Raw genomic sequence first — 12,553 nt, forward strand, 5'->3', positions numbered from 1 at the left:
GTGTTGTCTGACTGTCGTCTTCGGTAAGTTCACACTCTGGGAAACAGGTCTGAAGGCCAAAATGAATCAAAGCTGGAAACGGTTTAGCTGTGGCTAAATTCTCAACTGAAGCCAAACAAAACTGATACTCATCAAAATATTGAGTAATCTATTCTACAGATCAGTGTTGTTTTCTACGACATGTACATTTGTGGATGGAAAAGACCTGACATTGAATTTGGTTCCTTTTTTTTGTTATGGTGACATGCAAATCATCAGTGTATCATTTCTCTCCTAAACAGTGGTTTCTCTGTAAATAGTCTATATGAAAGTGTGATTAAAAATAAATGCATTGCCAATGGAAGCATCAGTGTCTCTCTTTTGTCTCTGTTAACCTCATGGGAGGGTAAGAATATATTTCAAACAGGTAACTATAGTTTATGCAGACTGAGTAACACCTGTGTGAGTGCGCACGCACACATAATAAACACAGAACAGAAATTCCTGGTTGTTTATTTGTTACAAAAAACAGAAGACAGACCTGGAGAAACACCCTCCAGACATTTGATCATGAATTTCATGAAGTTGAAATGTGCTGTTTCGGTCCCTTAAACCCCATCCCAAACTTAAGTGACAAACAAAATAGTGTATACCCATCTTTAACCCACTCCCAACCAAATCCCACCCCACCATCCCTCCAGCTTTTAACTCCCCTTTCTTTCTCCTTTACTTAGAGCCCGTGGACAGCAGAGCGATAAGTCCTGAGGAGGCACTGATGGACAGAATGTAGTTCCTGGAAAATGTGAAGTTAAGGCAAAAACAAGCATCAACAGAGTGATTTTGACAACTTGTTAAAGGGATCCTTTGCCAGTTTTCAGCCAGGTCTGTGGCACCATGGTGTGGGCAGTGTGTGCAGATGAACAGTGGAACTTCTAGCCTGCTCATGCCAGCAGCGTGGCTGCTCTAATACCCTCCTCCCTGCCTGCACCTGGGTTTTTCCAACACGGGTAAACCCGCTCAATATGGGCGATTGGCTTTATTCCCACTGCCTGTGAACACACCGCCCAAGCACACAAGTCTGCCTTTCTGTCAGCTGGTGCGTATGTGTGTGGGGGGGTTGTTTTGTTTGTGTGTCCGTGCAACGTCACAGACAGGCAGGATTGCATCTGTCCAGCTAAGGAGCTGAAATGACCACTTTCACCCGGTGTTTGTATTCCAATCAATGCCGATCACAGCTTGAGGCGATAAAAACCCTGTGTCTACTGCAGAATCCTTTGACCTGAGTCTGAATGCTGATCACTGCATTAAAACGTCAGATGTTAACAGGTTTTTTGTGTTGTGGAAATTAGGCTTAAATTGTGGTGTGACAATTCATTTTTTTTCAATCCAGTGCATTTTGTCTGGCAGATCGGCGGGAGGCTCTGGAAACTGTGGGTTCAGAGGCTCTTAACACTGTTCATCTGTACATGCTCCCCACACCGCAGTGACACAGACTTGGTTGAAAAGTGGCAAAGTATCCCTTTAAATGCATCCACTTTATTATAAAAATGAGCATTTCATGACTGATGACAAAGTATTGTAAAGCCAAGATAACAACAAGTACAGTTTGGTTTAAAGGATACACGGTGGGGTTGAAGTTCTTGAGCAAGAAAAAGGAGGAGATGATGACGAGCACCAGGAACAGAGTGTTGTTATAGAAGATAGAGAAAGTGGTGGCTTCGTAGTCAGCGACCTCATTCTTCTTCCATAGGATCCTAGACAAACACAAAAAGTTTCATGTATCAATACAGTACAGTATGTATCTTTGCGGCACTTCAGAGAGCCCTTTACTTACATTCAATCAGTAGACTTTTACTCTGTAAAAGAGGAACTCAACACGCATTTATGCTCCATGCACATCTATGTTTAGACATGCTACACTGAAAACAATTTGTCGAAACTAATTGAGAAACTACAATTGCAAACATCCTGCACAACACTGCATTGAGCTACGGCTTTAAAAAACGGTGCATGTTTCACCTCTCGTCTTTCTCCTTGCGGGACATCTTGCGGTTGTCCGCCTCAGACAACTTCCTGGTCACCTCCTTGGAAACAGCATCCTCACGTTTCTGGGCAACTCTGCAGGATAAAGACAAAAAGGTGCAAACATTAGAAGTCAGTGAAAGGTTTTTGTCAAGCTTTTAAAGCATACTCTTATGCCGTCCAGTAAACAGAAATCGACTGAAGGGAAGAAAAATAAACTACTGATTTATGCAGTGAGAAATCCCCCCTTCCATTGTTGCATATGGTGAATTGTTTACCTAAAGTATTGACAATGGTTTTGCATACCAGACTATTTGTTTCAAAGTTTCCCCTTTAAAGAGTTATCTGTACCTGCAGGATGACAGTAATCCTGTCAAAACCCTGATCCTTCTAATGTACACGTACAGGACAGAGAAACTTCAAATGGGACAAATGTAGAGTTATGTGTTTATTCTGCTTACTTGTGTTTGAGAACAAACTTGACATTCTTGTAGGCAAAGGCCACCAGGTATGTGCTGACCAGAGTCATTACAGCGTACAAGACTGCAGACTGGACAAGGTCCATGTGCCAGATCCTCCAAAACAGCCCTAAAAAGAAAGAGTCAGTCAATATTAGCAAAATGATCAAGTCGGTAAGTATGTAGACCAGTTTTTCCCTTAAAAACCTGGACCGACATCACCTTTCGGGTGGTGCTTTTAGACATCTTTCACGAGTATTTAAAACTGTGAATCCCAAGCAAATTGGTGTGATGTCTTCTAAAAACGTGGAAAAAGGCAATGTGCAACTTGATAAGAAATGTTCCACAAACTGCAAGAAACTATCTAACTATAACTATTTTTTTTATTTTATACAAAAAAATTGTTTTGGTTTCTTCTTCCATTGCTCATTGCCTTCTCCCCATATTTTTGAGAGAAGTCAAACCAATATGCTAACAAAGGTTATAAGTCTTCTCCAGTAAACTAAATGTATGCAGAGTAAAGCTTCAAAGTTTATCCTGTGCTTTTTTTTAACTTTGCATTTCAAAAACAAAAAATTAAGAGTACTAACTGACTATACTGTTCATTACTATTATCATAGCGTGCTATTACACCTACAGTAACTTTAACTCATCATCTCAGAGTTAGCAAGGACAATAATAAAACTTCAGCACCTTACAGTCATTTTGAAAATGTATTTCTTACTAACGTTCATTGAGTGTACTCTCGACAAGCTCGTATTTTAATCACTTTCCTCATTTCTCCCAGTGAGATCAGTGTTAGCTCAGCTCGTTAGCATCAGTTAGCTGGTACTCACAGATGGGGATGGCCGAAACGATGAGCGCGTTTCCGTAAAAAAGCGCGGTGGACTTTGCGGAAAGGTTTCTGCTGAAGTCCTGGAGGAGAAGGTCTTCCTCTGACTGCTGCTTGTTGCTGCCTTTAGGAGCCATGTCTGCGGGTCGACCGGCCTGTCTGCTGCTCGGCTCTGGACACAAGAGGACTGACACGTCGGTGTCTGAGCAGAAGAGGGACGCGTCAGCACAAATCCGGAAATACACCGACTCTCTTCTTCTTCTTTGTTTCAGGCGCTTCACATTACTGCTGCCCTCCACAGGAGGATAAAGACACTGCACTTCTACATTTTGGGATATGTGACATTTACATAGGCCTACTTTTTCTTTTTGTTCAGCCTTGCACGTATGCCTATTTATTTATTTATTTATTTATTTATTTATTTATTTATTTATTTATTTATTTATTTATTTTATGTATGTATTTATTGATTTTATTTATTATATGATTTATTATTGATGATTTATTATTATTTAGTCTTTGTTATTATTATTTATTCTCTTAGTTTTTAGTTTTTTTAGTTTAGTTTTTTTTTTTTGTTTTTTTAAGTGTATTCCTTTATATTCTACAATTCTACAATTTCATTTAGCAGACGCTTTTATCCAAAGCGACGTACAACACAAGCAAGAATTTAGACTTAAGGAAAAAACCCTTAGTACGTGCAAAAAAATGTTTCAGGTGTGATTCTCAGTTTTGAGATCAATAAAGTATATCTATCTATCTATCTATCTATCTATCTATCTATCTATCTATCTATCTATCTATCTATCTATTTATTTTATGTATTTATTTATTTATCTTTGCACCTCTTGTCTGCACTCTTGCTTTTGTGTGATTTTTATTTAATTCTTTGAAATCATATTGTAATTGATTTTACCTACTGTAAATCTGTATTCTTTGTTATGTTCATATATTTTAATTCTCTGTAAAGCATTTTGAATTGCCCTGTTGTATGAAATGTGCTAAAAAATAAAGCTGCCTTTTCTTGCCTGGAAATCACTCCTTGCATGTGTACATGTGTATGTATTTGTGGTCTTCACGTGGTGTGTAAAATTCAAAGTCTCTTGCCAACTTAATGCCTGCTCCTTTCAATAAGAAGTAAATTGAACCTACTAGTTTATGCAAAATACAGCTGACATTTATCAAATAATAACTGTGGAACCATATCAAGGCCAAAAGGTTTGTTCATTATAAAAATTTAAAAAAGACTGAAAAAATAAAACTTGAAACTGAAAGTTCAAGTTTTGATTTTGAATTCCAAAAAATAAAATCAAAAACATTTTCAAAATGAGAAAAAGGTCCATTTCCATTTGAATATAATTTTTATTCTTTTGGATATTTTTTTATTTTAAATTTCAAATTATATATAATTTCATATTTACGTTTTTTTCAGTTGCAGCTTTAATATTTTCATTTTTTCGCACTCAAATCTTTTTTCTTTCCTTTTTCTACTTTCAGATCTTTTAAATTTCAGATCGTATTTTTTTCATATTCAGAGTTTGGGCCCTGATCCGGCGTGGGGGACGTGGGATTGTCAGTGACAGCCATGGATGTATTATAGTGAAATCGGTGACAGCTGACAAAAAAGGCTCAATGTCTTCCCCAATTATGTTACCTTCAGGAAATATGGGCACTTTGAAAAATATGACTCAACACTTTCTATACACTGTATTCACCGGATTAGCAGTGAATTAAGTGATGCTCTGGACAAATTTACATTTAACAATCTGTTTTAGACCACTCTTTGCAATCATCAACATAGAAGCAGGAAAATACGTCAGATTGTGAAGTTTAACAGCCATGCATCAAAAACTTAATGTTTCCCATTTCCACACAGGACTATGAACGCAGCGCAGATCACAATGGCGTCCTCATCACAACAACCTGCTGGCAGAGTCGCACAGGTAAGACATGCTATTTTTAGAAGAGGTACTGTGGAAAATTATCCTAAATACTGTCATGCTTTTTTTTTTCAATCTTTGTTTTCTTAGAATTAGCAAACCTTTCGGCTTTGATCTGGCTCGATAAAAAACAGTGAATCTTTCGTAGTCCCACAAGACAAAAAAAAAAAGTTAGTACAGTTGTTGTTTAAGCTAATTCAGTTAAAGTCTGTTGTGTAACATTTTGTGGCATCAAGTGGTGAAGTTGCACAACTGAAACTTCTGTGTGCCAAGCATGCAGGAAAACTGCAGACTGACGCGAAAACATGAATGGCCTAATCTGGAGCCAGTGTTTGTTTTTTTCCACTGTGGGCTTCCGTAGGGCACCAGCCTGTTCCATATGTATATGTAAACGGCTTATTATATAAAGTAACACAATGATACCTGTGTCAATACATCAAATAAGAACATAATGTAAATGGCGGGGTGTATAACGGGAGCACTGGAGTGAAAGAAAATGAAAAGGTAATAGCCATCAGAGGCGCAGAACAAAAACAAGAAGGCAAAATTAGCTAATTTGCACATATGGTATTATCTTATTATTTCTTGTTTATTAGAATAGAGTATCAAATAGAAAAGAAATACTTTATTAATCCTGAGGGAAATTGTTTTGTTACAGCAGCAAATAAGAGAGCAGCAACTGAACAAAATATTTGGTAAAAAGGCAAAATAATGCAAATTTAAATACAAAGGAGGGCCCTTAACGTAGAATAGAATCAAATAAAATAACAATAATATATATATATATATATATATATATATATTATTGTTATTTTATTTGAAAACTCCAAAAGATTTAAAAGCGCAACATAGTAATGTGCAGAACTGAGAGCAGAAATGTTTTTGTTATTAGCCTAAAAAATACAATAAATTGGAAAGATAACAATAGACACGGTCTCAGATGGGGGCTGTCTAGGACACTGCGTGCATCCTGACTGTTGCATACAGAAACAACAAAAACTCCAATAAGCTGGAATTCTAACTGGAAAATGAACATTACATCAGGAAATAAAATGTTTTATTATAACCTGTAAATATCAGTCAAAGAAAAACGATACGAAACAGCAATGGGCTGTTGCTTTTTTGTGTAACTTCTCCATGAATCGTTTTCACTGCTCCACCACACAGTGGCGTGCACAGACTTTTTGAAGGGCAGGGGCGAAAAGGAAAAAAAGGGCACATATAGCACAGCAAATGTTGAACTGAAGTTTCTGCTGCAGGGTGCAGAGTTCAAGTACATGCTGGATTTTCATTTTGCCCACTAGAGGTCAATATCTACATGTCTGTGCACGTCAGCTCCGGTATTCAGTTGACACTTTCTGAGGGACTGGCCGGGAGTGTGACAGTTGATCTGCAGGTCTTAAATCAGAAAGATTACAAACAATCAAGGAGAGTGAAGTCATGCCCTCGTGGTGCTTATAGTCACGGAAAAAAATAGTTATTGTAAGTTGTGAAATGGGCAAAAGTTTGGTTTGGCTGTTTTTTTGTTTTAGTGACTAAAGTGATAAGCAACTAATATCTTACTCAAAACCCAAACAAAAAGTAAAATCTCCATAAAAATGTAAGCAAATGAAACTTCTGTCCACCCTACAGACCCTTACGCCTCTGCCTGCTTTAGTGCTCCTGCTTCCAGCGCACACACATATTCAAGATGCTATTTAAAGCTCCTCCTCCACGCATACACATCCTCATCTGACAAACATTGCACAGTCCATGGTGTGCATGAGAGTGTGACCACGCAGCTACAGATGCATAACCCATTAGTGGAGCATCTGCAAAAGTCCCCCCGTCTTCCTTATCTCGTCCTCCAAACCAGTTACATGTCTGCCGCTGGAGACATTTTAGGACCACGGAAAAAACAGACAGATATTTTGGCCTGCTGCTGCTGCCACTGCAGTGCTTAACCCCACGCTGAGCTGTTTTCTTTCTTTCTCTGTGCTTGCAGGAGCGAGCAGCATGTGCATGTGACCGAGCGCAGGGGTTTGTGTGTCCGTGTGTGTGTTAGAATGCAATTCAGACAGGCAGGTTTGCGTGATGTCCCTGTCTTTAAATGGGGATAGAGCTTAGGGATTAACCGTGCACTTCAGGGGTGCAGGAAGGAGGCAAAGAGGAGGACAGGGAGGGAGGAGGGTGATGCCAAAAGGCCTGCCAACACAATGCTAGGCAAGGCTGGTGATCTCTCTCTCTCTCTCCCTCTCTTTCTCTCTTTCTCTCTCTTGTGTGTGTAAGTGAGTGCCAGATTACTTTGGCTTTGGTGGTACCACAGACATAACCACAGGGGCAAACACACACACACTGACCAGCCACAGCTGACAGGGAGTAAGCAGAACACACAAACACTCTTTCATACACACACTCACACTCACACACACACACACACACACACTGGCACACAGTGGATTCCTCCGGGGCCGTGTGCCTGGCAGTGCTGGTATGTTTTAGCTCACTCCGATCGTACCCTAAGGAGCACATATGACAGATCACCTATCATAGTGACAAATTCTTTTTGAGTTATCTTCTCTTACTCGCCCAAAGCTAAGCTCCGGGAGCCTACATCTCTTACATCTGCATGCCACAACATGTGTGTGTCTGTGTGTCTCTGTGTGTGTGGTAATGATACAGTGTAAAATAGGCTACTATTGTACCATCAGCTTTCCAAGGCCATGAGATCAACATGAATCTTTCAGCACGTACTGTTTATCTGTGTTTATATCTCTGAAGCATCAAATAACAGATGATTTCTGAGCATAAATGCATACAGTTGCACAAACTCAAATGATGAAAAACAATCCAATGAGGGGGGTGTGTGACGTGCATTTAAACGAGTCCAGGAGGCTTAAAGTGTTTAAAACGGTATCTAGCAAATAAGTGGTTACAGAACTCAGTAATTTTCCAGTGTTGGATATTATGGAAGTCCCCAGCCACTGCAAAAATAATTCACAAATGGTGACTGAGCAGGCGTGTGGTCACACAACATCCTCTGGCTTCTGATGGTTAAAAGAGGAACAACATTTATTAATCTTTTATCACTGACATGTGGCAAGAGTTCTTAAGTTGGAGGGCTCAAAGTGGGAGTTTATAGATTTTTTCCTTTTCCTCAAAAACCTTCGGTTTCCCAATTTCCTTTCTGAGAGGTTCCAAAGACAGGGAGCGATCCATAACACTGTTTTCTAACTACAGCTGAAAAGAAGCTGAACTAATGAGTGAAATGTCATAATATACACAATTACTTCTGCAGTGTTTTTCAAAAACGGTTTATTGTATAAATTGTACTACTTTCAGTCAAGCACGCCATGTGTTTAGTGCATTTTAGGCTAGTGAAGCCTGTTTCTTTCATTTCTGGTGTGACAGGGGCTTAATGGTGAGCTTTAGGTTGTTTGTAAAGTCTTGACATAAAGACGTTCATCATCTATCTCCCTGCCCTGCTCGATGGTACAAGATTAAAACTTCCATCTGAGGCTTTAGTTTAATGTCTCTTAATTTGTGATCTCACTTAAAAGACAGTGGAAAAATAGAACAAAGCAGTTTCTTGTAACAAATCAGTGTTTAAAAAAACTATCTCTATTGACTGATGCAAAAATTCTCATGGCCCTATCTAGAGCTAGCGTTATGTTTGTCCACTCTGGGCTACTGTAGAAAAATGACTGTGGAACATGAAAAAACTCTGTAGTCGAGGACCCACTGCCTGTGTAGATATAAACTACTACTTTTAAGTTAATAAAAATACAACAGTTCTTATTTTCAGGTGATCATATGCTAAAGAAAACATGCTTATTCTATTTTATTCCATTTCTGCCAATATAGCCCAATAAATCCTACACACTGGAGCTTTAATATCTATTTTCGAGATTATCACAATTATGCAACCAGAGGTCATTTAGCTAACGTTAATCCCTTTTGACTTCCTTTCTGGGAAAAATACATTTTTATGAACTCGTGCACCACTGTGTTTTTTAAATATTTGGTAAATGATTTTTTAAAGGCAATTAATATTATTTATTTTGCATGTGTTGTGCATGTTTAACCTGTATTCCCTTATATTAAGATCTGCTATTTTACACGTCTATCTTTTCATAAGAGGACCACAGTGGAAACAGGAGTGGGTGGCAGTGTTGTATTTACTCGTGGTTGTGTTTCGAAGTGGACATTATGTTGTGATGTGTTGTACTACTTCATGAAGAATGGATAAATAGAACAGGAGGAGGAAATAGAAAAGAACAGAACATCTGGCTTTCCCTTTTTCTCACCCTCTCTGTCACTTCTCAGTATCGTTGAGTCAGGGTGAGAAATGAACTGAAAGGCTGTAAAATGAACTGATCAGAGAAGGAGAGGGGACAGAAGCACCTGTGAGGGGACACTGGAGATGCCGTGCAACTGTTTCAGGGTCTGGTGACATCTCTTCTGTCAGATCTTGCTTCGGTTAAGGAGAGATTGTATTCCACTCCACAAAATACACCCAGCTCCTCCCTCCCGCTATAACGTCTCTCCCTTTCACAGATGTTTGCTCAAATGGTTGCGTGTGCTTCTCCACTCCTATCTCCATCGTGTCCTGTGATTTATGTTCCCCCTTCGGCTGAAAGGCATGGAGGAGAATGTGATACGGTAGAGGTGGAGGGTGGAGGTGAGGGGATCCCTCAGAGAGATGAAGGGAGGAAAAGGAGTGAAATATTTGTCTTTTCAAAGGATGCCAGACATGTGTTTACACTTTCTGCCCACTTTCACCATAAATAGTTTCATCACCCTCGGGGTTGCGCTGCTTGCACGGGAATCTACATGCGAGCATATGACTGTGCGTGAGTGTAGGTGTGTGCATGTGAGAGAGTGATGGACCCCAGGGAGGCTAAACTTTGATCTATTTCCTCTATTCCCTTTCCTCGTCATTTGTAGGAAAATGTGTTGGAGTTAAAGCAATAAAATGTGTGCATTCCACGAGGCTCTCAGGATGTTTTGTAGTGGCCAAACAGTGTAATTACACCTTCAGACTTTTATGGTATCAGTGCATACATTTTTTGTAAGTGTCACAACCACTGTGAAATGACTCGTTTCACTATTAAGCAATCCATTTGGTCTGATAACGTTTGTAAAGTCTAAATGTGTCTCGGTCTAGAAGTGCTTATCCGACACTCTGATTCCTCAAGTCTGCGAGACAGTTTCTTTACTGTTTCATTCAGCTTTGTTACTTTCTTCCAGTTGCTCAAATCAATTTTTCATTCCTCCACAGAGGGATTTCATTTCCGACTTGAGCTCAGACTTTAAGTCTGCTTTTAGTTCGTTCAGCTTTGTCTTAATTTCAGCAAATGCTGCATCTGGATTCATGCTTCACTCTTTTTCTCGCTGCTGTTATCTGGTGGTAACCTTAGGCCTGCTCATACGGGTCGGCTTTCATATGTTTACTAGCACGTTATTTTCAAAATGACTTATTTATGAGAAGACATTGTTTGTTTGATGGCGTGGAGAGTGTGGCTAATCCTCCCTGCCTTGCTGCTTGACCTGGAAGTCAGAGCTGCACAATTTTATCATTTTATTGCAGTTTAAGTAAGCAGAGTGTTTTGGGACGTCTTCTCTGCCTGTTCTTTCTGTTGGCTGAAGGTGAATCGGGGTTGCAGCTCCGCCTACCTGATTGCTGATGCCGTGCATCTGGACTGATAACCTGTGTGTTAAAGCCCCTCCTCCACCCTGTCTTTGATGGTCAGTGAGAAGGCCAGCTGAACTTAGTTTTTCCATCAGTCCACTACTTTATTATTTATGTTTTTCAGGACCCTTGCTCTTTGTTTGAGTCTATTGGTGCATGAAGTTCAGCATTCAAAGTGGCCCGACACACCTCACAGAGGACGGCTGCATTTCTGTTGGCAGGGGTAGGAACCAGGGTTGCTCAAAATGCAGTGTATGTTTAGGGTGGCACTCAATGGCCTTGTCTCTTTGTGCTTGGTTGTTCATATTGTCAATAAACTGGAAGTAGCTGACTTGGCTGGCGGAAGTCTCTAGTGCACCTGCTCTCTCTGGGCCACACATGTGGGGAGGTTGGACATTTTTGTCTTCATGCACTACTGAGCAACTTTTATAGGAAAAAAGAGGGCCTCACTTCAAACGCTGTGTCTAGTTCTCTACATTCATCCACGCTACACACACACTTACACACACGCACACAGATGGTTGTTTCCACGTCAGAGGACAGTACAACGATTTGCATTTTTTTCCTTGAGACTTACTCTAATTTGGCTAATCCAAACCCCATAACCTTTAACTAAACCTGACATTAATTGAAGTAAACTTATAATTTTATGGTTTACATTATAGAGACTTGAGATTTGTCCCCAAAAAATTACAGTGTAAACAGATTTATGTCCCCACAGCATGAGTAACACATGTCCACGCATCAATATCCAGACACACAAAACTGAGAGTACTTGTTTGTTTTTGTTTTTAATTTTTTGAAATCAGTGATCATCAAAATTAGTCTTCTAAGTGTGAGATATTAGTTTTTTTTGTATGTGTGTGTGACCAGATTTCTGTTGATATGCAAATCATTTTGCTTGGCAGGCTTCATAATATTGACGCCTATTTCTGAACAAAACTCCAAATGTGAAACACTTAAAACTTGGTTGATCCATTTACCAGTTTTTATGGGGAAAAACTGGTTTCATCTTGCATCTGATGTTTGTTTTTTTGCAGCGTGTACGTGTTTCAAAGCTGATGATGACGACAGAGGTGTTTGAGTAACGCTGTAGATGTAGCTGCATTTAGGTAAACATTACTTTTTGGGTCATCTAGACCCCGGTGCTGAGATTCTTAACTATCTGGACTGCGATGACACAAGCTCAGCTTCCCCTGGCAGAGTTACGGTGACCCTTCAAGCAGAGCTCAGTCCCAAAACAAATGCTCACGTGGTTCATTCCTTCACTCCAACAACCCCAAGATTTCACAGTGTGCTCATAACAGATAAGATTGTACTGCTCTGTTATAATGTGTAGATACAGACAGAGTGCACCGTGAGCATGGTTGTCTATTTGCAAGGAGTGTGCGTGTGTTTAGCCAATGTGCAGAGACATGAAGGCTAACCTGCTGCCAACTTGGCTTGTCTAAGAAGCAGAGCGGGAGCAGAAGAAGTTGACATTTTGGCAGTGGAGAAGCTGCTGTTCCATCTGCATCGGAAAGGTCACTGCGGTGGGTTTTGGAGCCACAGTATGTGTGCGATTGTGTGTGAGTGCGTGTGTGTGTGTGTGTGCACCCCGTGCCTGCCAAAAGCACTGTGTTTAATGTGTGTGTCTTTCTCATCAATTCTG

General features: G+C 39.9%; 1 protein-coding gene across 1 annotated transcript; it reads right to left on the reverse strand.

The window, feature by feature from the left end:
• Positions 1-476: 476 nt before the first annotated feature.
• On the reverse strand, positions 477-3,511 carry ssr3 (signal sequence receptor, gamma). The gene is made up of 5 exons (XM_042486716.1): positions 3,296-3,511; positions 2,463-2,589; positions 1,999-2,097; positions 1,602-1,733; positions 477-772 (listed from the first exon to the last, which is right to left on the reverse strand). The coding sequence occupies exons 1-5, from the start codon at positions 3,426-3,428 to the stop codon at positions 706-708; spliced, it is 558 nt and encodes a 185-aa protein (XP_042342650.1). The 5' UTR covers positions 3,429-3,511; the 3' UTR covers positions 477-705.
• Positions 3,512-12,553: the final 9,042 nt, after the last annotated feature.

This window comes from Plectropomus leopardus, chromosome 5 (assembly GCF_008729295.1).
Source record: "Plectropomus leopardus isolate mb chromosome 5, YSFRI_Pleo_2.0, whole genome shotgun sequence".
Taxonomy (NCBI): Eukaryota; Metazoa; Chordata; class Actinopteri; order Perciformes; family Serranidae; genus Plectropomus; species Plectropomus leopardus.